The sequence below is a fragment of the Mobula birostris genome, chromosome 16 (genome assembly GCF_030028105.1).
Source record: "Mobula birostris isolate sMobBir1 chromosome 16, sMobBir1.hap1, whole genome shotgun sequence".
NCBI lineage: Eukaryota > Metazoa > Chordata > Chondrichthyes > Myliobatiformes > Myliobatidae > Mobula > Mobula birostris.
Genome location: NC_092385.1, coordinates 30,657,044 through 30,682,445, shown reverse-complemented (window position 1 = coordinate 30,682,445; position 25,402 = coordinate 30,657,044). Strand labels below are relative to the sequence as shown.

The window sequence follows — 25,402 nt, the reverse complement described above, 5'->3', positions numbered from 1 at the left end:
AGTACATGCAAATTGGAGGATTGTGACTAGTGGTGTCCCACAAGGATCTGTTCTGGGACCTCTACTTTTCGTGATTTTTATTAACGACCTGGATGTGGGGGTAGAAGGGTGGGTTGGCAAGTTTGCAGACGACACAAAGGTTGGTGGTTTTGTAGATAGTGTAGAGGATTGTCAAAGATTGCAGAGACATTGATAGGATGCAGAAGTGGGCTGAGAAGTGGCAGATGGAGTTCAACCCAGAGAAGTGAGAGGTGGTACACTTTGGATGGACAAACTCCAAGGCAGAGTACAAAGTAAATGGCAGGATACTTGGTAGTGTGGAGGAGCAGAGGGATCTCGGGGTACATGTCCACAGATCCCTGAAAGTTGTCTCACAGATGGATAGGGTGTTAAGAAAGCTTATGGGGTGTTAGCTTTCATAAGTCGAGGGATAGAGTTTAAGATTCGCGATGTAATGATGCAGCTCTATAAAACTCTGGTTAGGCCACACTTGGAGTACTGTGTCCAGTTCTGGTCACCTCACTATAGGAAGGATGTGGAAATATTGGAAAGGATACAGAGGAGATTTACCAGGATACTGCCTGGTTTAGAAAGTATGCATTGTGACGACAGACCAAATTATCAGAAGATTGATGCCGAGAAGAGGACAATGGGGAAACATTCAGAAATGTTAATGAGAGACGAGAGGGATTAACGAAAAGGAGACACAGTTCCGAGTATTGTCAGAGACCGGTGGCTTTGAACCCTGAACTGTTTGAAGTTTGATGGACAGGCGATACCCCAGCAGGGGGATAAAAAGGGACAGGTTCGCTAAGGCAATAGACACACGACACCACGAGGTAACGAGACCCTGGAAGCGGTGTGCCCCCACAAGTTGGTGGGAGTTTTGGAGGTCTGGTTGCGGGACCAGCCATAGACGCACAGGGTAGAAAGATACGGTCGGGCGGGAACCCGGTGTGGGTGTGTCTGCCCTTGCCTGGGTGCTGGGTTCACAGCAGAAGAACGATCGTATCTGGAACGGAGGGGTCACAGTCGGTGACCTCAGAAGAAATTACAAAGGGCTCGCCCGAAAGCTAACTGCAAGGAATATCGAAGGTCTGTTTGGAATCCGTTTTGAATATTCATTCGCTTTCGCTCTCTCTCTTCTCCCCGCCCCAACGGCACAACAGCGATTACTGTGAACTGAACTGAACTAAATTGAACTGAACCTTGCGTCACTTGAAACTGATCATTTACCCCTAGACTGCAATAGAGCTTGATTGATCCTATTGTCCTAGATCTGTGTACATGTGTGTTTTATCATTGCTAAACTGTTGCATTTATATCCTTTTGATTAGAGTACTGTGTTGCTAATTTCTTTAATAAAACTTTCTTAGTTCCAGTAATCCAGACTCCAACTAAGTGGTCCATTTCTGCTGGTTTGGCAACCCAGTTACGGGGTACGTAACAGCATTATGATCAGAGATTAAAGGAGCTAGGGCTTTACTCTTTGGAGAGAAGGAGAATGAGAGGAGACATAATAGAGGTGTACAAGATAATAAGAGGAATAGAGTGGATAGCCAGCGCCTCTTCCCCAGGGCACCAGTGCTCAATACAAGAGGACATGGCTTTAAGGTAAGGGGTGAGAACTTCAAGGGGAATATTAGAGGAAGGTTTTTTTACTCAGAGAGTGGTTGGTGCGTGGAATGCGCTGCCTGAGTCAGTGGTGGAGGCAGATACACTAGTGAAGTTTAAGAGACTACTAGACAGTTATATGGAGGAATTTAAGGAGGGGGCTTATATAGGCAGGGTTTGAGGGTCGGCACAACATTGTGGGCCGAAGGGCCTGTACTGTGCTGTACTATTCTATGTTCTATGACACGCATATGGTCATGTTGTGATCTGGGGGTTTCATAGTGGACCCATCAGGTCTTGGTGGTCTAGTTTAAGGTGATCTAGAGAAATACATTGGGCTAACCGTTCCTGTCTACAATAAAATACTTTTCACCCCATTCCAAAACATGGAACAAGCCTTCATAAAGTGTTGATGTGCATCATGGCAGACAAAAACAAGTTATGTGAAACATGGGTCAAATGGAACCCAAGAATGCTGTATGCCATGATGAAGTACAGTACTGTATGAAAGTCTTGGGTTCATGTATATCAGGGGTCCCCAACCTTTTTTGCAATGTGGACCGGTTTATTATTGACAATATTCTTGCGGACTGGCCGACCCGGGGTGGGGGGGGGGGGGGGTGCTGGTAGGGTTGCTATCGGACAAGAGTAGCGGTCAAATATGTTGTGTTTACCCCGAGTAAGACTACAATGACCATGAAGCCTTGCGCGGGCACTAGTGCGCATGCGTGATACGTGCCGATTTTTTTCTACAAATCATTTTTGGCAATTCTGTTGGGGGGGCTGTTAATCACGATCGGAATATAGGTGATAAGTGGCTAATACACTCAATTTCGTTTCTAAAAGGGTTTATCTAACAAACTTAATAGTAAACACACAACGCATATTTTCCTCGCATGAATATAGTGATAAGTATTATCAGGGGAGGACAGAGGAGCCTGAAGTAAGTGTTGAACGAACTTGCAGTAGAAGTAGTAGTAGAGGCAGGTTCGATATTATCATTTAAAGAAAAATTGGATAGGTATTTGGACAGGAAAGGAATGGAGGGTTGTGGGCTGTGTGCAGGTCGGTGGGACTAGGTGAGAGTGGCGTTCGGCATGGACTAGAAGGGCAGGGATGGCCTGTTTCCGTGCTGTAATCGTTGTATGGTTATATAAGTCACTTAAATGTCAATAGCATCATAACATTTTAAGTAACGTTTGGGTATTAAACACATAGCACATAATTTCCCCGTATGAACATATAAAATCATTGCAACACACCAATATCGCTGAATCAGTAGGAGCCCTGGGCTTGTTTCCCTGCAACAAGACGGTCCTATCGAGGGGTGATGGGAGACGGCGATACTCGAAGGGGGTTCCTTATGTCCAGTCTATTTCGCAATTTAGTTTTCGTTGCATTCATTACAGAAAACTCCGCTTTGCAGCGATATGATGTTGGAAATGGAAGCAATGTTTTCAGTGCTTTCGTGGGTATCTCAGGATATTTAGCCTTGACTTTGATCCTGAATGCTGGCAGAGATGTTATGTCAAACATACTTTTCAGCCCGCCGTCATTTGCAAGCTCAAGGAGTTGATCTCCTTCCCGCGCTGACGTGGATGATGCGTGGGTAATGACCTCGCGTGCGTTCAAGCTCAACAGTGGCTGTGACAGGGAATGAGGAAAGGTGCAGCTGACTCATATCGTTTCCTCGCGGCCCGGTAGCACATGCTTTGCGGCCCGGTGGTTGGAGACCGCTGATGTATATAGTTAGGGTGCCAAAAACTTTTACACAGTACTGTAGTAATTTTAGTTATTGTACTGTATTGCTGTCACACAAACAACATGGTGTATGTGAGTGATGATAAACCTGATTCTGATAATGGGTCTCAATTGTGGACCGAGAGTGGGAAGGAAACGGGGGGCTGCCTGTACACCAACTCAGCTGCAGAGGACTGCAAATCCTATTTTGGAGCCATTCTGAGCCCCAGCAGGAGTCACGGGAGACGATCGTCCGTCAGGGAGCCACTCACACAGGCCATTGGACTGTGGGTGATAATGCTGCGGTGTGATGCAATTTAACAGCGTGGTACTGGGTCTTTGCGGCTGAGATGTGGACGATGCGAGTTGGGGACCGCGGTTGGAAGAAGTATCAGATGGAGTGCTGAACAAGGCAAGCCAGTTTTGATGAATGCCCAAGCCACATTCTCAGCCGTCATCGACACTAGGGGGACAACCTCTGGCCACCTGGTGGTACTGTCCACCATGGTAAGGAGATGCATGAAACCTTGGGGGTGGGGGGAGAGGACCAACCAGTTCCATATTGAAATGGTCAAACCATCGTGCAGGAACCTCGAAAGATGCTGATGGAGCCAAAGCATGACTTAATTTTCATCTGCTGACAGTCATCAGCTGCACTCCAGTAGTGGAGTCCTTCCTAAGGCTGTGCCACACAAATTTTAAAGCACCCACTTTCTGGGAAGCTTTCCCACCCAGATGAGAAAGGCTGTGAATGGAGTTAAAAACATTAAGCCTCCAGTTTGCAGACACTGTGGGGTGAGAGCGACCAGTTGACACATCTCAAGGAAAGAAACTCTTGTGTTTCTGAACTTGACGTGAGCCAAATGCGGGCCCTTGACTGATGACCTGTAAGCCTGGACCTCTAGGTCGGTAGCTTACTCGGATGCCATGCAAGCGTAGTCAGCTCCACTGTGTATGGCATCAACAGGAGGCCGTGAGAAACAATCAGCCATTGCATTATTTTTTTCCTTTTATGTCCTATTATGTCAGTTGTGTATTCCAAAATGTAGGTCAGGTGGCATTGTGCTTTGGCCATCGTGTGCTTGACAGGTTTGTGGTTAACAAGTGCTGTGAAATGCCAAACCTAGAGTCAAAAATGAAAATGGCAGACAGCTGGACAGAGACCAAGAAGCTCACAGTCAAACGTGCTGAACTTCCTCTCGAGGAGGGGATGCCAGATGAAAGCCAGCAGTTGCCACATGCCGCCAACCAACTGTTCTTGCACAGCACCTCAGCATAGTCTGAGGCATTGGTAGTGATGGCTATTTGGGGATTGGGTGCATCAGTAGGGTCACATTCAAAAAAGCTTGTTTGTCGTCATCAAATGCTCTGTCATGTCTAGTGACCACTTAAGCATACATTTAGGAGCACTGCCTATAAGAGTACTATGTAAGGGGAGCATAAGTTTAGCGGCTTACAGAATGAACCTGTAATAGGAATTCACCATACCTAAAAACTTTGTGTTTTGATAGTGTGGGGCTGTGGCAAGTCCATAGTGGCGCTTTTGACAGTAGAGGTGTCATAACTTCTGTGGAGATGCAGTGGCAAAGAAAGTCAATAGTAAGCAACCCGAAATGACATTCAGCAGGGTAAATAGCCCATGAAAAGTATGCGAAGATGTGATGTGTTTGGCTTTGGATGAGCTGGCGCAAGTATGCTGTCCAGAAAAAAGTCTTTTAACACAGAGTCCATTAGTCACTGGAATTTTTCAGCCCAGATGGCATGTGCAGAAACCCAAATAGACCAGATGGGGTTATAACAGCAGTTTTGGGAAAGTCATCAGTGCACACAGGCATTTGGTGGTGGCCCTTTAGAAAAAAATTATCTTTCTGGCTAAACGTGCCAGAAAGCCTTGAATATGTGGGACAGGTAAAGGTGGGGAGGTAGTGGCCTTGCTAAGGCAGCAGTAATTGCCACATGGACAGCAACCACCATCTGGCTTGGGGATTATGTGGAAGGGTGAAACCCAAAGACTAATTGACCTGCACCCAATGCCAAACATTTCCATGTCAGCCTACTCAGCCTTCATGCTGACCAGCTTTTCTGAGTACAGACTACTTGCACAGGCGTGGACTGGTGAGCCAGTCATGGAAATGTAGTGCTCGACCCCATTCTTTGTGTCTGTAGCGGAAAATGTGGGCTTGCTGAGGCTTGAGAATCACCCAGCAGGCAAGTGAATTCACATGTGGTGGTGCATGCACTAGCCAGAGTCATCAAGGGAAACTTAATGGGGGTCCAGGTAATGACCCAGTGTTTTTTGCATCCTCAACCTAACAGTTCTTAAGATCTACTCACAGTCCTTTGGCAGAGTTTCTAGCAACTTCAGCCAAGACAAGGCCCCCTGTGTGTTGATGTCCACTGAAGCAGTGTCACGCATCGTGTCCCATAAGTCTGGTTCCTGGTGCTGTTGGTGGCCCATCGCAATCTGCCTTATAATCAATGGGCAATGCTGGCAGCACACTGTAATGAACAATCACCAACCCTGGCAACTGGAGTCCATGGCAGGCACAGACTTCCAGTGTCCTGATGCTCCAGCACTGTCAAAGCTGCATGGCAGTCAGTACTTCTTGGCGTTCATGCCAAAGTGTGTGTGGTAAAAACACAGACCTAGCATTGTTCAGTTTGGAGCCATAGGCATGAGTCTTCTGGAGGCTCTGCTGATAGTCTACACTCAGCCTGGCAAAGGTGCATAAGTACTATCAGCCATTTTAGCAAGCTCCCTATAGTCCTTCATGGGTGTATTAGCGAGGGCTGTGCAAACCTGATCAGGAATTTGATATGAGTTATAAATAAATGATTCCATTTGCAGAAGGGATGGAAACTAATTAGCAAACATTCATGATAATTGGCAATTGAGACAAAGGTGACTTATTTTACAATGACTTGTAATTTGGCATGTATTGCCTTTGGCTTTGTGGAAACAGTAAAATTTTAAAAATTATATAATTTGGGGGCAGAAGGAAATGCAAGGGGCAGGAAAGTATTCTTAATTGAATAATTCTTTTTAGAAATAACATGGACAGTGGATAGAATTGCTACCTGCATTCTGTAGCATAGCAAATGATAACTATCTGCTGTGAAAGACCCAGTAATGGTTCATCCTCAAGCAGCACGATAGACCACTCTCCAGCTAATTACCAATAATTAAAGAATTCAAGAACATTTTCAAAACTATATTGAGTGTAAAATGTAAGGTAGGAGAGCCTATCAAAACTGTTTTCTGTTAAAGAAGTTTCACTTACACTCTATCACAAAGCTGTTGACAAAATTTGATAGATTTTACTAACAACAGAGTAAACTGACAGATAATTCAGATCAGATACTTGCTATGGAGAGATAAACATACTTCAAACTGAGGGTATCAGAACTAAGTTAGATTTTTGTGTGTTTTTAAGTATACAATAATCTGAATTTGTAGGAATTTTCTTTCTAGTAAGCATTACATTTTTAATTAATTGAACAGTACTAACTTCTCAATTGAGGATTTTTTAATATCAACTGAGGATGAAAATAAAGAACATTATGCTGTAACCCAGGTGGCACCCCATCTCCATATTAGTGTTGATTTATTAGTATGATTAAGGATTTAAATTGAGGGTTATTTCCATAAATGACTAAATGTATCATTGAAGTACTTAAGTTATGAAATTATTCAAAAGTGTGAATCTTGGTTTAAAAACTAGCTCACATTCTTAATTATAGCTAGACTATTGATATAAACATATACTCCTTCCACAGGTAATGAAAATATAAGAGCCCTCACACCAAAGGCTGTGGATTCTAATTAATTGATATTTTCAGAATAGAGATTGAAAGACTTTTGAGTGTATCGAGGAGAGGTTGATGTAAAAGATATAAATCCTGCATGAAGCCCATCATATTCTGCGTGATGCAAACTGTTGAGAAATTCAATTGAGACTTTGTTTTAAATTAGGTCATCAAAGGTGCAGAGATCCTTGAAGTTCTGCATAGCCTTCCAGCAGTCCGACAATATCTGTTTTCATTATATGAGTGCCGATATGGTGTTTTCTTCCAGTCTCTTGGTGAGTACCTGTTACCTTTGGCTTTGTGGAAACAGTAAAGCCACTTTTAAACTATAGGTTAGGCATATAGAATGTTAGTATCAAAATAACTTCACTGGTAACAAGTTTATCGCAATGAAAGATGATTTTTAGTCAGTTTTTGTAGTGTATGTTCTATGTGCATATTAAAAAAATTCTTAATAAATGTGTTTTTCTCTTTAGCCACAGTAGAACAAGAATTAAAAAAGGACTGGCTCTTTGCTGCTCATTATCGCTACTATGTACGTGAAATGAGAATCTTAGCATATAGTCAGCTCTTGGAATCATATCGTTCATTAACGCTTACCTACATGGCTGAAGCCTTTGGTGTTGGTGTTGAGTTCATTGATCAGTAAGTAATTTTATATCTTGAGTATATTGAATTGAAACTTTTACTGACATTGAACATCACAGTATGGGCCCACGATGTTTTAACCTACTCTAAGATTATGGCCCTCCATGTGCCTGTCTGAGTTTCTTAAATGTCCCTAATCTATCTGCCTCCTCAACCATCCCTGGCAGGGTGTTCTACTGTGTAAAACACAAAACTTATCTCCGACATTCCTCCTCTCTTCTCCCCCCCCCCCCCCCCCCCCCAATTACCCTGTATTAGTCATTTCTGCCTGGGGGTGGGGGAAGGGTCTGACTATCCACTTGATTTATGCTCATCCTCCTCTGCTCCAATGAGGAAAGTCCTAGCCCATTCAACCTATCCTTATATAGGACATGCTTTCTAAATCAGGCAGCATTATAGCACATGTCTGCACCCTCTCTAAAGCTCCCACATTCTTCCTATAATGAGGCAACCAGACAAACACAATATTCCAAGTGTTCAGGGTTTTATAGAGCTGCAGCATTACCTTGCTGCTCTCGAACTCAATCCTGTGACTAATGAAGGCCAACACATGCTCCTCAGCAACTTTTATCAATTTGTGTGGCAACTTTGAGGGACCTCTACACTGTTAAAAATCCTGACATTTTGTTTTACTTTTAAATACCCACATGATTTTAATATTTTGTCTGATTTAACTTCCTTGAATATATCAAGCCTTCTTGACATGTAACCTTTAACTCTCATTTGGTAACATTCATAAGAATATTGATAGTAATCTTCAACATCTGTGCAAGGCTGCTGAATAATGAAATCAGTTGAAAATGATCTTAAATCCAAGACCTGTTCCTCACCAGATATTGATTAAGCATACCACTAAGGGTACTGCTTCAAGATTAGTTTTATACTGGGTGGTTACTTTCTCCAATATTTATTAATGTTAGTAAAACTTTTTGATTTACAGGGAACTCTCTCGTTTCATTGCTGCTGGTAGACTACATTGTAAAATAGATAAGGTGAATGAAATAGTAGAAACCAACAGGTATGTGTTACAGAAAGTTGACAAGCTTTCACCAAATTTTTCTTACAATATTTTAACTTGCAAGTATTACTGACCTGATTGTTAATTTTGACTAATTACAGGCCTGACAGTAAGAACTGGCAGTACCAGGAAACCATAAAGAAGGGAGATCTGCTATTGAACAGAGTCCAAAAACTGTCACGAGTAATAAATATGTGATCTGTTTAATGGATGATGATAACTGTCTACAATGGCCATTTAGCTTCTGAATTGTTCTAGTTATTTCTCTTAGTATTTACAAATCATGGGTTTAGTTGGTGCCATTGTTTAACCTTTTATGTATGACAGACTTCAAAGTTTACTTGGCTGTGTAAACAATTTGAGCAACTGTATATAAAATAAACACCTGTTTTCAAATTTGTCTCCAGTACTTTAAAATGTTGATTTCCCATTTTTAAAATTGTGTTTAAATTTTGTACTGGGAAATTAAATGTTTTCAACTGCCTTAGTTTTCTTCCCACTATCATTTAGGTCTGTGTTATTTACACCTTTTGAAACATAGCTGAAACACATCACTTTTTACAATCTAATAAAATAATGTTTGAGTCCAAACATAGAACTCATTTAGGAGGGTAAGCAGCTTTTCAGTTAATTTCCTCCCCTTCTCAATCAAATTTATGGAGGAAATTAAAAGAGCCTAAACTGGGTTCTAGGCAGCAACTATCAAGTATATATCAGCAGTTTTCTGAAGTTAGAGAAGCAAATGGCACTAACAAATGTTATTTGCAGAATGGATGATATTAAATATGAGGTGATGTAGTCAAGTACAAATGATACAAAGCAAGAGGGTTGAAAAGCAACAAGATCAAGGTGTGGAAATTACATTGTTATATTACAAAAAGCATAGCAAGGCACATTGAGTAATAATTTAAAAAATAGTTAATGTGCAACAATTTTAGCCAAAGCTACAGTTTGAGTTTAAATTTTTTAAAAAGATAACCTAAAGGTCACAAAAGATTCCTTATCCCCCGATAAAGAACCATTTCCTTTCTTTACTACTGACCATGTCTAAATTAGTTTCCTTTTGCAGGTGGTCAATGGAGTGTATCAGCAATTTTACTCCACCATTACATTCATCTCTCAAACTAAACTACACAACAGAATCCTCTATATTAATGTAATAGCATTTTGCACTTGGACTGAATTAACAGGATTTTAAAGGAGAACATGGCAGAAATCTTATATGCAGTTTCAAATGAACCATAGCATCCTAATTTAAATTTTAAAAGCAGACCATCCTAAAATATGAAATTGTACCAGGCAATGATCCATAAATTAAGTTTCCTACCCAAGCCAAACTGTCACTTTATCAGGGTTAAAATCAACATGTCAAGGCTTTAGTAGATTTTGTATTTTAATTCCCAAATAGTAGACAGAGACTAGATTTGTTATAAATAACAGTATAAATTATTTTTATTTACAGACCTTGTTACAAAACAAATAGACTATACATTTTCAAATATCGAAAGATTCTGACCCATGACATTTGTTCATGAATTATACAGCAGGCAACACAAAGTCCAGCTGATACCATAGTGACCCAGTGCGCTTCATTATGCGTACTTCTGAAACTATTCACACTATTACACAGGAGGTTGCTTTTAGAACCAAGCTCAGAACAGGAGCAAGATGCTTTGCTATCAGGCGTACATTCACATTTGAGATGTGTAGTGTTAAACTCTTCACATGTCTCTATTGCTTTTGTCATTGCAATTGTTTTATTCCTTACATAAACCTGAATCAGTTCAGGTTTGAGTGCCTATTAAGACAAGAATACTTGTGTTCTAAATGATCAACTCAGCATTTTAAAATAACTCATGAATTTTCAGTATGAGTATAGGTTTTGCTGAGGAACTATTTTATGGGAAGACATACTGTTGACATTGTATTTTCTGGAACATTTTCTAACCCTATTTAATCAACAAAGAACTTTAGGAGATACTCAGCAAAATCCAAGATATTTCCTTTCAAAAAGGCACCATCACCTTCAAAATTGTCACGATGAGAATATTTACATTCCAGTAGTATTAGATACTATGGGACCATGGGTAAAGCTCAAAAGTACAATTATTTTAATGAGCCAAGCTGAACATCAATAGTGCTTTAGACCTCTTTCATAGTCAAAATTATTTAAAACATGGTATTTCAACAAAGGTACAGAAATGTAAAGGCCTTTTTGTTTTGCTCTTGGCTGGTGGTATAACCACATACAAATATACATACAAATCAAAAATTGGTTTCATTTCACAAGTGAAAGATTTACTGATTCCAAATTATTTTAAAGTTTAAGCATAATAAGAAATATTAGGAACTCACTAGGTGGAAAAAACCAAGCTCCTAATCAAAAGTGAACATTTAAATATTTTTAAATGCTCATTTTAAACAGTCATTTTGAAGCAACTATCAGGCACTTTAACTTTTGACTAAAAGCTGCAAAATGTTCAAGTGGTTTTTCAGATGGGTCTGGGATGGTTTTTATTAATGATTTTGTTACACTGGGAGTTAGACAACAAATGAATATATATTAGTGAAATAGTTTTGAGGCTCTCTTCTCTTCTCTTCCCCTCCCCCACTTCCAAAAAATAAATCATTTCACTCCCAAGTTCCAAAATGGATGAAAGTTTTTATAAAAAGTGCCCCCAAAAATCTTGTACTGCAGGTATTTTGCATTAACTGGGCAGTGAATATCTAAACAATAAGGTACATTTACCTGTTATTTATTAATTCCTAAATAAATAAATACCAGATGATTTCAAAATTGTACCAAAACTGGATATAAGAAAATGACCTGTGCAAAAATACATATTTAATATGTACAATTTTAACAAAATATGCATTCTGAAATAGGGATATTTCCATACTTTTGTATAATCCATTAAACAAGAAAATTCAAAATAAAAGGTACAAAAATTGTGACATACTTTATCTCTTAGCTTGTTGAAAATTGGGGTAAGAAAACAGAGTTACAATTGGTAACTGTACCAAAGGAACAAGCTAGCTTCAGTATAAGCCAGTTTTAAAATATCTACTTGGATGCAAAAGGTGTGCCATTTATTACAGCAGAGAGGGGCATTTTTCTTTCCTTTAAGAATTTTCTTAATAGCCTTTTGGAAATGGCATTATTATCAGCGTGAACTGTTCTGTGAATAACTGCAAAATGTGGCTCCTTTTATTGTTTTCCTGCCATTTATACAACAATGATTCTAAGAGTATTTTAGCTATACACTATTTTATATTTTTAAAATTTATATAGAATTCACTACACTGCCCACAAAAAAATTAAGGTTAACTGGGCAAACTGTATTAGTGTATGCTCACATTCTCCAGACTGTGCATAATTTGTCCTAAAATCTAGATTTGGGAGAAAAAGACAACACTAAGCTGACATTGCAAAAATTTGCTTTCTTCTGATATGCTCCCCAATTTTTAGACCAACAGGGAAAATGTTGAAAAGTGTGCAAATATTCACTAAAGTGGTCATTTTAAACATTTTCATGGAAATTTTCATTTCAATTTCATTTTGAAATCCCTGATTTAACATATCTTTTGTTTATTTGACAAACTTACAACACCATCCCTTTTTATTAAAATTTATTCCAAAGTGGGAGTATGGATATAATCTATTAGTGCAAAAAATATTGTGGACTACTGATAAGCCATTAGGGGAGGAAGCAGCATACACTAAAATTTTATTCTCTCACCTTTTAAAACAGGCTGCAAATGCCACCGAACCCCAGTAATTTGTACTATATACACAGTACAAAATAAATCCACGTCATAATGTCTTATTCATAAACTTAAAATTGGTGCATCTGTAGTCCCTACATGATGCAACCTTTTCCAGCTCTCCAGTCTGCTGTATTTCTAGCCAGGGATTAGTTAGAATTTACACAATTTTTTTTTAAGTACTCGCTATAAGCAAATCATTTGCTGGACTAACTTCCCGTTGTTATTTTATTTCCACAATTTTCTGCACAAAAAAGCCAAGATTTGTGGATTTAACAAAAAAACATCAAAATATCAACCTGACACAAGTCAGCATACTTGGCAACTGTTTAGTTCAACTGTAGACAAAGTACACACATCTCTTGGAAAAAATAAATACAACATATCTGCTCTGTGATATAAATTTCCAGTAGATGTTAAGGGGCTATGGAATTCCCATTAAAATAGTAATTATGCTTAAACATTTGGCAGTTCAACATCCAAAACTGTAGCAAATGCACCCATCAGCAGTAAATAGTTAAAAACTGAACCTTTGCATAATTCTCAGATCAGTAGTCATTCTTCTATCTACGTACCTAATACTTAATACTGATTTGAACAACTGCAAGCCCAATTTTATCCATAATGTCCATGTCAATTCAATTTAAAACGTGCCACCACATAAAGTGACATTTCCACAAACTTGGCTTCTGAACCTGTATACAATTTTGATTCTACTGTCCACAGACCTGAGGAACAAGGGAAGTTGAGAAAACTCCAAGGCTTCTTGCAGTTCAGAGTGCCTATTTTTCAATTTTCAAAAAAGATGTCCAGTTTCTTCCAGAAGAACATTTGTTATCATGGTCGAGCCTTTGGCTGAAAAAAAATAACGGTCCAATCATTAAATTCACAATATAAACACTAGAAGACTGCTTACCTAATTTAGCTTACAACAATCCCTACTCTTAAAGAAAGCACACTGAAAATGAATTAATAAATAAAGCCAGCATTAATTGCCCTTTGGAAGATGATGGTGGGACACCCCAAAGCACAACAGTTCCATGCTGTAGGCAATTCCGGAATTTATACTCAATAACAGTGAAGGAATGGCATTTTATTTCTAAGTGATTTGGACAGATCTACAGAAAGTGGAACTCACAACAGTTGTAGAGATCAGAATCAGCACAGAAAGAGGGTCTTTAGCCCATCGCATCCATGTTAACTACTGATTACCCGCCTAGAGTTACCCCATTTACCAGAACTGTGTTTTATATATGCCTTACTAATTCAAGTATTAGTCTAGTTACTACTAAATGTAAGAGTATATGTTCCCCACTCAGATACTGCATTCCAGATTTTATCCACCTTATTTGAAAAATTCTTCCTCACTTCCCCTCTAAACCTCATCTCACTTACCCTAAGTAATAACTTCTGACATTTCTATTATGGTAAGATCCAAGTGGCTGTCTGATAAGTCACTGATAAAACAAAGTTTAAAATTATTCAAGCACAAAAATCTCAAGTTACCTTACCAGTGCTTCAAGGATCAGGTTGTTAAAAAAGCTGTAACAAAAAACTACCTGTCATGGTACGCCAAGGTGTGTAAAGTGAATATGTAGTTGTGAAAGACATGTCAATAGACCAGACTGCTGTGTACTGAAAGCTATCAATCTTTTTGAATATCGTTGGAGCTGCCTTCAGACTGGCCATCACATTCCAGACTGGTGAACCACCTGCTACAGGATGCCCAGCCTCAGACTTCGAGTTTCTGGTCAATGGTGACTTGTAGAATATTTCTGGAGATGGAAATGCCATTGCAAGTCAAGAGTGGGTTGCCAGAATATCACAGTCTTAAACTTGAGGTACATACAGTAAGTTGCTTACCATTTATCAACCCAGGACTGAAATATTTTTATGTTATGCTGGCATGGCCTGCTTTATTTTCTATAGAGTTGCAAATGGAAATGAATTGTTTAGTCAATGAACATCCAACTACCTGGCAAAGGAAGGTCATCCATGAAACTGACATGGCTGGGCCAAAGATACTGCTCTGATGATGTCTTCATAAAATGATCAGCCTCCAACAACTAAAAATTTTCATTTTAGCAACAAATATTAATTTTAAAGGTTCTTAAACAGAAAGAGCAACAAAAGACATTTTACCCTGCATCACCCAATTAGCCTGTTACCTGATTTTTAATAAAATGCTTTTAATGGAAATTGGTGCATATTGAGGTTTGCTCAGTAATATTGTAAATAAAAAGACAGGAATCATTTAACAATAAAAGACAACTGATCACCTCTAGCCAAGAATGTTGTTTACAAGTGAAATGCAATAGTTAAATTTTCCATATGACCAAATAGAATTCAGAGAAGTCTGAGAATCGGAGCGGGAGTGCAGAGGAAGCCATTTTGAATTTTTCATTTTTTTTCCATTGGCGTTCAGAGAGGCGGGACTGCGCAGGCATGTGACGTCGGGCAGTGAAGCGCAGAAGACTTAAAAGGAACAGAGCCATATACAGCGGGCGGTGGAGTGAGCCGGGAGCAGAGTGAAGGCTTAAGGGCTTTGGCGGAAACGGGCGAGGCAAGGAAGGTTTGGTATTCATTTTTTGTTGCTATTTGAGGAGAGGGGGAAGTATGAGTGGGAGGGCAGCTTGTTGTTCTCGGTGTCGGATGTGGGAGGACGTGGAGTCTCCCAGCCTCCCGAACGTCCACATCTGCGCCAGGTGCGCCGAGCTGCAGCTCCTAACAGACCGTGTTAGGGAACTGGAGCTGCAGCTCGATGACCTTCATCTGGTCAGGGAGAGTGAGGAGGTGATAGAGAGGAGTTACAGGCAGATGGTCACACCGGAGCCACAGGAGGCAGACAAGTGGGTCACGGTTAGGAGGGGGAAGAGGAAGAGTCAGGTAATAGAGAGTATCCCGGTGGCTGTGCCCCTTGTCAATAAGTACTCCTGTTGAGTACTGTTGGGGGGGACAGCTTACCTGGGGGAAGCAACAATGGCCGTGCCTCCGGCACTGAGTCTGGCCCTGTAGCTCAGAAGGGTAGGGAAAGGAAGAGGAGGGCAGTAGTAATAGGGAACTCGATAGTTAGGGGGTCAGATAGGTGATTCTGTGGACAGTCTGGAGACCCAGATGGTAGTTTGCCTCCCTGGTGCCAGGGTCTGGGATGTTTCTGATCGCGTCCAAGATATCCTGAAATGGGAGGGAGAGGAGTCAGAGGTCGTGGTACATATAGGTACCAATGACATAGGCAGGAAAAGGGAAGAGGTCCTGAAAGGAGAATATAGGGAGTTAGGAAGGGAGTTGAGAAAAAGGACCGCAAAGGTAGTAATCTCGGGATTACTGCCTGTGCTATGCGACAGTGAGAGTAGGAATGCAATGAGGTGGAGGATAAATGTGTGGCTGAGGGATTGGAGCAGGGGGCAGGGATTCAAATTTTTGGATCATTGGGACCTCTTTTGGCGCAGGTGTGACCTGTACAGAAAGGACGGGTTACACTTGAATCCTAGTGGAACCAATATCCTGGCGGGGAGGTTTGCGAAGGCTACTGAGGAGACTTTAAACTAGAATGGTTGGGGGGGTGGGAATCAAATTAAAGAGACTCGGAGAGAGGAGGTTAGATCACAAATAGAGAAAGCTAGTAGACAGTGTGTGAGGGAGGATAGGCAGGGGACAGAGATCAGGAGCACTCAGACCAAAGATGTAGGGGATAAGGAAGAAAAAGATAACTAAGTTGTTTGCTCCATTAAGGATAAACAGTAAGAGATGGAGAGTTTCTTAAATGCATCTATTTTAATGCTAGGAGCATTGTAAGAAAGGTGGATGAGCTGAGAGCATGGATTGATACCTGGAAATATGATGTTGTAGCTATTAGTGAAATGTGGTTGCAGGAGGGATGTGATTGGCAACCAAAATATTCCAGGATTTCGTTGCTTCAGGTGTGATAGAATAGGAGGGGCAAGGGGGGAGGTGTTGCATTGCTGTCAGAGAAAATATAACAGCGGTGCTCTGGCAGGATAGATTAGATGACTCGTCCAAGGAGGCTATTTGGGTGGAATTGAGGAATAGGAAAGGTGTAGTGATGCTTATAGGGGTGTATTATAGACCACCTAATGGGGAGCGAAAATTGGAGGAGCAAATTTGTAAGGAGATAGCAGATATTTGTAGTAAGCACAAGGTTGTGATTGTGGGAGATTTTAATTTTCCACACACAGACTGGGAAGCCCATTCTGTAAAAGGGCTGGATGGTTTGGAGTTTGTCAAATGTGTGCAAGATAGTTTTTTGCAGCAATACATACAGGTACCAACTAGAGAAGGGGCAGTGTTGGAACACCTGTTAGGGAATGAGATAGGGCAGGTGACAGAGGTATGTGTTGGGGAGCACTTCGAGTCCAGTGATCACAATACCATTAGTTTCAATATAATTATGGAGAAGGATAGGACTGGACCCAGGCTAACTTTGAGGAGATGCGAAAGGATTTAGGAGTGGATTGGGACAATTTGTATTATGGGAAGGATGCAATAGAGAAATGGAGGTCATTTAAAGGTGAAATTTTGAGGGTACAGGATCTTTACGTTCCTGTTAGGTTGAAAGGAAAGGTTAAAAGTTTGAGAGAGCCATGGTTTTCAAGGGATATAGGAAACTTGATTCAGAAAAAGAGAGGGATCTACAATAAATACAGGCAGCTTGGAGTTAATGAGGTGCTCAAGGATTATAAAGAATGTAAAAAGAATGTAAAAAGAATCTCAAGAAAGAAATTAGAAAAGCTAAAAGATATGAGGCTGCTTTAACAAGTAAGGTGAAAATAAATCCAAAGGGTTTCTACAGTTATATTAATAGCAAAAGGATAGTGAGGGATAAAATTGGTCCCTTAGAGAATCAGAGTGGACGGCTATAAGTGGAGCCAAGAGAGATGGGGGAGATTTTGAACAATTTCTTTTCTTCGGTATTCACTAAGGCAAAGGATATCGAATTGTGTAAGGTAAAGGAAACAAGAAGGGTAGTTATGGAAAGTATGACAATTAATGAAGGGGAAGTACTGGTGCTTTTAAGGAATATAAAAGTGGATAAGTCTCCGGGTCCGGACAAGATATTCCCTAGGACCTTGAGGGAAGTTAGTGTGGAAATAGCAGGGGCTCTGACAGCATACTTCAAATGTCATTAGAAACTGGCATGATACCAGAGGATTGGCGTATTGCTCATGTGGTTCCATTGTTTAAAAAGGGTTCTAAGAGTAAACCTAGCAATTATCGGCCTGTGAGTTTGATGTCAGTGGTGGGTCAATTGATGGAAAGTATTCTTAGAGATGGTATATATAATTATCTGGATAGACAGGGTCTGATTAGGAACAGTCAACATGGATTTGTGCGTGGAAGCTCATGTTTGACAAACTTTATTGAATTTTTTGATGAGGTTACTAGGAAAGTTGACGAGGGTAAAGCAGTGGATGTTGTCTATATGGACTTCAGTAAGACCTTTGACAAGGTTCCACACGGAAGGGTAGTTAGAAAGATTCAATCGTTAGGCATTAATATCAAAGTAGTAAAATGGATTCAGCAGTGGCTGGATGGGAGACGCCAGAGCGTAGTGGTGGATAACTGTGTGTCAAATTGGAGGACGGTGTGTAGTGGTGTGCCTCAGGGATCTGTACTAGGTCCAATGTTGTTTGTCATATATATTAATGATCTGGATGATGGGGTAGTAAATTGGATTAGTAAGTATGCAGATGATACTAAGATGGTGGCATTGTGGATAATGAAGGAGGTTTTCAAAGCTTGCAGAGAGATTTAGGCCACTTAGAGGAGTGGGCTGAAAGATGGCAGATGGAGTTTAATGCCGAAAAATGTGAGGTGCTACATTTTGGTAGAACTAATCAAAATAGGACATACATGGTAAATGGTAGGGCACTGAAGAATGCTGTAGAACAGAGGGATCTAGGAATAATGGTGCATAGTTTCCTGAAGGTGGAATCTCATGTGGATAGGGTGGTGAAGAAAGCTTTTGGTATGCTGGCCTTTATTAATCAGAGCACTGAGTATAGGATTTGGGATCCAATGTTGAAATTGTATAAGGCATTGGTAAGGCCAAATTTGGAGTATTGTGTACAGTTCTGGTCACCGAATTATAGGAAAGATGTCAATAAAATTGAGAGAGTACAGAGGAGATTTACTAAAATGTTGCCTTGGTTTCACCTCCTAAGTTACAGAGAAAGGTTGAACAAGTTAGGTCTTTATTCTTTGGAGCATAGAAGGTTGGGGGGGACTTGAAAGAGGTGTTTAACATTATGAGGGGGTTGATAAGAGTTGATGTGGATGGCTTTTCCATTGAGAATGGGGGAGATTCAAACAAGAGGACATGAGTTGAGAGTTAAAGGGCAAAGGTTTAGGGGTAACATGAGGTGGAACTTTACTCAGAGAGTGGCAGCTGTGTGGAATGAGCTTCCAGCAAAAGTGGTTGAGGCAGGTTCAATGTTGTCATTTAAAGTTAAATTGGATGGATATCTGGACAAGAAAGGAATGGAGGGTTATGGGCTGAGTGCAGGTCGGTGGGAATAGGTGAGAGTAAGAGTTCGGCACGGACTAGAAGGGCCGAAATGGCCTGTTTCTGTGCAGTAATTGTTATATGGTTAAATGACTTGCAAACTTTTTTTCCAATTAGGGAAGAGGGTGTGCTTAAATATCCACAAGGCCCCCTTTTCCTTCTCCCTGGGCCTCCTGTCCCATGATCCTCTCATATCCCTTTTGCCAATCACCTGTCCAGCTCTTGGCTCCATCCCTCCCCCTCCCGTCTTCTCCTATCATTTTGGATTTCCCCCACCCCCTCCCACTTTCAAATCTCTTACTAGCTCTTCTTTCAGTTAGTCCTGACGAAGGGTCTCGGCCCAAAACGTCGACTGTACCTCTTCCTATAGATGCTGCCTGGCCTGCTGCGTTCACCAACAACTTTGATGTGTGTTGCTGTTGTTTATGCAAGCTACCTTCAACAGAATTGGTCTTTGTATTAGTAGAGACATGTTGGACTATAAATGCAGCTTGCCAAGCCCAAGAAATTTGTAAAACTCCTCAGTCAACTTTTTCAGTACGAAAACTATTAGATTGCTCAGATACAAAAGTCCTTTAACCCCATTTTCCCTGAACAGCTCCTTATGGATTTCACTTGTTGTTCGATAAGACAGATATTCTTGCTGACAAAGTAGGGTTGCTGCTAAATTCTGACCTCCAACATTGAAACAGAATACAATATAAAAACTTAAATTATTAACATTCTTCACAACATGAAAGCATCATTTTTGTTATATTTCACAGATAATACCAAGAGTACTGCACTAATCAAGAACAAATGAGATAAAGTTATAATTTTGGTGCAAAGTCCTTGATTTTCAAGAACTTGTAGGCTGTTGTAGGAACAAATAGATTAAATAGGACAACATTAAAGGCAATAGAAATGTTTGCATAACAATAGTATAATTTAATATTTGGCAAATTCCAAACCTAACCAAAATCATATGGTGGGAACAGGATTGAGAGGTACTCTTAACACATGGCAACTTTGTCATACATTTCTATTTCATACCTGATGGAGGAGAGTGTTGTTGGAAATCCCTGGAGTTCCTGGGATCATACTAGCCTGCTTCGAATGAACATTGTTTACCACAGGTGATTTGGCGATCTTGTTCGATTTGTTACCAGTGTTTATGGTGCTTGAACCTGGTGAGCTTTTCCGTTTCTTCCCTTCCAGCTTGTCCAGTGGTACGTGTGGGTGTGAAAAGCTACCATGCAAGTTTGCAGATTGTTCGCTGGATTGATGGACAAATGGCCCTAGTGAAAGAGTGGAATCACTACTGTTCATAACCACACTCATCCGTTTAATCGATTCTGCAGGAATCCCCATTTGAAGCCCTTTTCCTGACTGGTCATGTTTGAAACCTAAAGAATTAATTTTGTTTGTACAATTGAGGCCAATGTTGTGGGTACTGCTGTGAGATGATGAGACACATGATGAGTAATTAGACGTCCCTAGACTTCCAGAATTCACACAATTTTTCTTCAGAGATTCTGCGGAATGAGTGGAAGAATGCAATGGCAGTGCAGAAATATTTCTTCTCTTCTTTCCAGAACTGCTGCTGTTATTGTTGCTACTGGAGTTACTATTACTGTTACTGCTGGTAGATGAAGGGTCTTTAGGTTTAAAAGACTTGCTGGGTTTCACTTTTTGAGGTTTATTAAACACATGTGAAGGAACGGAAGAAAGCCCAGAAGGCATCACAGAAGGTGAAGATATATGTCTAGATTGCATACAATAAGCAGGGTCCATGGCGCCCAAGGCAGCAGGGTGAGCATTCAGAGTAGTTGCATATGATAGCACAGATTTACTTTCGATTGATGTAAATGGAGAAGAAACCAACACTGGAGATGTCAATGAGGAGGACACTGTTGTAGAGGAGACAAAACCTGCAGTATTGACACTGGAATGCGACTGCTGTGAGGGAATCATGCCAGTGCTGTGAGGGACTGACTGTGTCGATGTTGGACTATCCACTGCAGGAGGAATTTTTCTGAAAGAGATAAAAAATCAACATTTTTTTTAAACTTTCAAAATTGAGTATTTTAACTGAAAACTGACTTCACAAATACCCATCTAGACAAAAACTTGAAAAAAACAATGATTTAATTTAGCCACCATTATCTATCTAGTTAACAGATACAATTAAAATTTAAGGTTTAATATTTTCAGCTTGTAGAGTAATAAAATTAATCACTAAATTAATCAATCTACAATATATTTTTATTTTCAGAGGTCTAATCTTTTGACTTTAAAGAATAATCTCACCATTTCAGTTTCACAGTCTCCTTACATTTTCATTATCTGCTCTATTTGCAGATCTCAGGCTATTTGGTTTATTCTCTCAGCTCTATCTGACTATGAAGAAGTTTCCTCTATATTGTTCAGATTCTGTGTTGAATCAATATTTATCCAGAGTGTTCAGCATATTACCCAGACAGGGTGGATTACTGGACAACTTTTGCAATTTTGGAAGTTACCTTTTAGCAAAAGATGAGATGCAAGTCGAGGCTGCACATGCAGTCAGGTTGATATGAAAGATTCCATATGTGAAAAGCAGCAGAGGAGTTCTCATGGCTTCCATGTTGAGTTTTCTCAAAACCTTCATTTGCATACTGCCTCTTAGCACTTGGGAACTTGTCAGTTATGAACTTATGCACTGCCTCAAACTAGTACCTTGCTTAGCCAAGTAGATATTAGATATTTAGATATTTCCCTCAATGAACTATACACAGGAAGACTGGAGCCACTGTTTTCCTCTCTCTATATATATTTTTTATTTTTTATATATATATATATATATATATATATATATATATATATACATACACACACTGTATATATATATATATATATATACACATATACACACACACACATATATATACACACACACACGCACACACATATACGCACACACACACGCGCACACACACGCATACACACGCACATACACACGCACATATATATATATATATATATACACACACATATATATACACACACACATACATACACACAGTTGAAGTCATAAGTTTACATACACCTTAGCCAAATACATTTAAACTCAGTTTTTTTGCAATTCCTGACATTTAATCCTAGAAAACATTCCCTGTCTTAGGTCAGTTAGGATCACTACTTTATTTTAAGAATGTGAAATGGCAGGATAATAGTAGAGAGAATGATTTATTTCAGCTTTTATTTCTTTCATCACTTTCCCAGTGGGTCAGAAGTTTACATACACTTTGTTAGTATTTGGTATCATTGCCTTTAAATTGTTTAACTTGGGTCAAACATTTTGGGTAGCCTTCCACCAGCTTCTCACAGTAAGTTGCTGGAATTTTGTTCCATTCCTCCAGACAGAACTGGTGTAACTGAGTCAGGTTTGTAGGCCTCCTTGCTCGCACACGCTTTTTCAGCTCTGCCCACAATTTTTTTTTTATATTTTATATATATATTAAACCCTGACACCTGATTATGCCATAATATTCCTGATTATTCCATAATACTCCTGGCTCTCCTCCTCCAGTCTATTCTCAATAGAATTAAGGTAATCAAAATTCTCATGCGCTGCCTCACACTGTCATGTTTACTCATACTCCTGTGATATATTTGGATCAAAAGTTTTCACCCTTGGTTTCAAATCCATCCACAGACCTTCCTTCAATCTCATCGTCTTACGTATTACCTCACAGAAGGAATCCGCTCAGCCCATCAGGTCCATGTCAGCTCCCAACAAACCTACCACTCCTTATTTTCCCAGTAGGCTTTCAACACATTCTAACCTCCTGTTAACCTAATTCATTTCCCATATAGCTGCTAAGTAGTAATATTCTGTGGCCATTGCAATTACAAGCACATCTTGGGAAGCAGAACAAACCCAAACCCATCAAGTGGAAACCCACAGAATCATGGGGAGAATATGCAAACACTAACGTCTGTGAATCCCTGCCAAACAAGCCTTCAAGATAATGTGAACACACCCATTTTTGGTCCCGTGTGTACATCAATTTTATTACCAGTGGTACCAACCCTTGAGCTGCCCCAATCCTCTGTTTTTGAAGTCCTCTCTATACCTTACTGTGTCTGTACCTTTCTCTCCTCCAGGACCAGATTTGTGAACACTTTCCCCAACTCCTCTTGAGGCCTAGCGTAAAATTTTGATAATGATTTTAAGAAGAAATTTGGGAAGTTTTACAAAGTGAAAGGCATTATATAATTATATAGTTATATGGAATCCTGAGCAATATTTATCAATAAACCATCAATAAAAGCAAATATCTGGTTGTGGTCTTTCATTGTCGTCCACAGGACCCTGTTGTGTACAAACCAGCTACTTCATTTTTCAACCTATAAATAATTAATTAACCATCTTCTGCAACGTCTGATTGAATTTGCATGGAACAACTTTCATAAGTCTGAAAATGGAAAACCTTAACTTTTTTTTGTTATGTACTTACTTCCACATCTGTGAATTAAGATGTTTTTCAACCATGGAGCTAAATGCACAACGAAAGTGGTCCCATCGTCTGTCAAACACAAAGCAGCCTCGGCCAATGTGTCGGCTTCCAAAGGCGCAAAGCTAATTCAAAACAAGATTGTTGAAGAAAAATTCAGAATGATTGAAGAAATTGGGATTAATTTATTGGACAAGTTACACAGAATATTATTTGTTGACAGAAATAATTCAAACATATGCAATATTTGATATTAAATGACACAACACTGAACTTTTCCAGCTATTTTTACAATGTCTAACATTGAAGAACAAAATATCTCGTTTTGCTATTTGCTAAACTCACAGCTGCTGGTCGAGGGTGATGTCCAGAATAATGGCAGTCTAGCTTTTCTACCAATTCCTCTTTCTCTTCACATTCTCCCTCATCACTAGACAACCTAGACACCGAGTCTTGTCCAACAAGTGAGGGGTGAAATTCATGTACCGATGCAGTATCAGTGATGGTATTGCCACTGTGCTGTAATGAACTGGCAGGCCTTCAAAAAAAAACAAAGTTAACACTTGTGATCAGTCTCTGGAAAGATCTAGAATTTTATACCAAATACATCAAGAAAGACAAGTTTGTTTTGCATTACAAATAGCTTGTAACAGGACCCACGTCAAAACCAAACATTAACTTTTGAGGCATACAGCACTGCATAAAGTTCTCACTTTGCCAAATCATTACCAGATAGAATATGTTTACAAAACCATGGGTGAAAAGGGATAGAAACAGGGACCATTGGTCTGACTAAATATGGAAAATGACTAATTATTGATCACAAAGATTACTTATTGTATTCAATCACTTATCATATTTATATTAAACTCATCAGAAATTTGCCTATCCCTTCTACTATGGTTGTGGTCAGTAAGCAAATGGTAAGTTTGAATGTTTATCACTTTTTAAAAGTATATTAAGACCTCTAAATGATCTTGTATTTCAAGAGCATGGCTTGCAGCAATCCGCAAGACTCACAGCCCCTTCAGCCTTCTAACAGGATCAAGGTTACTCAGTTCAGGTGACACCTGATTCTAAAATTCTATCAAAAATCTATCAAGTACAGCAGGAGCCCCCAATTTTTTTTGCACCACAGACCCGTTTAATATTGACAATATTCTTGCGGACTGGCCTACTGGGTGGTGGGGGGGGGGGGGGGGGGAGAGGGTGGCTGCTCAAGCAGGGTTAAACTCACCTCAACATGTCTTTTACAATTAGGAATGCCAACTTTCACACTCCCAAAGAAAGAACAAAAGTAGCAGTCAAATCCCAGGAAACTTGTGTTTACCCCATAAAGGACTACTATGACCATGAAGCCTTGCGCGGGCACCTGTGTGCGCATGCGTGACATGCCAGTATGTGACGTGCGCATGCGAGTAGGCGCCGATTTTTTTCCACAAATCGGTTTTGGCTTAATCTTCCCGACTACACTGTACATACATTATTTCTACTTTATATGTGTACTTATCATATCATTCCTGCTTTTACTATATGTTAGTGTTATTTTAGGTTTTATGTGTTACTAGACAATGGGGTGACCCGTTGGGGCACCCCTTGAGAGGAGGGTAGGGCAGTCTGATGTGACCAGAATGAACATTAAATTTTCCTGAATACTATTGGCATCTCTTTGATTTGGAAATTAAAGAAAAAGAAACTCAGCTTATTAAAGAAGAAAGGGGTATAGCAAGACAAATGTGACCAGAATGAACATTAAGTATCCATGAAGTAAACTTGAAGGAATCAGGCTTGCTGGGTCGGGTCTGGAAT

At 39.9% G+C, this 25,402-nt stretch overlaps 2 protein-coding genes across 3 annotated transcripts in view; one reads left to right on the top strand and one right to left on the bottom strand.

The window, feature by feature from the left end:
* The window catches only part of psmd6 (proteasome 26S subunit, non-ATPase 6), a 45,354-nt gene extending 36,131 nt beyond the window's left edge, over positions 1 to 9,223 (top strand). The window contains exons 5-8 of the mRNA XM_072280512.1: positions 7,328 to 7,436; positions 7,638 to 7,806; positions 8,750 to 8,827; positions 8,929 to 9,223. Coding sequence (XP_072136613.1) covers positions 7,328 to 7,436; positions 7,638 to 7,806; positions 8,750 to 8,827; positions 8,929 to 9,025 — 453 coding nt within the window. The 3' untranslated portion in view covers positions 9,026 to 9,223. The remainder of the gene's footprint in view (positions 1 to 7,327; positions 7,437 to 7,637; positions 7,807 to 8,749; positions 8,828 to 8,928) is intronic.
* A 1,019-nt stretch (positions 9,224 to 10,242) lies between these two features.
* The window catches only part of atxn7 (ataxin 7), a 145,703-nt gene continuing 130,543 nt past the window's right edge, over positions 10,243 to 25,402 (bottom strand). For both annotated transcript variants that reach the window (XM_072280510.1, XM_072280511.1), the window contains 4 exons: positions 23,939 to 24,131; positions 23,597 to 23,718; positions 20,148 to 21,129; positions 10,243 to 13,447 (listed from right to left, as the gene is read on the bottom strand). In XM_072280510.1, the coding sequence (XP_072136611.1) occupies positions 13,430 to 13,447; positions 20,148 to 21,129; positions 23,597 to 23,718; positions 23,939 to 24,131 (1,315 nt within the window). In that variant the 3' untranslated portion in view covers positions 10,243 to 13,429. The remainder of the gene's footprint in view (positions 13,448 to 20,147; positions 21,130 to 23,596; positions 23,719 to 23,938; positions 24,132 to 25,402) is intronic.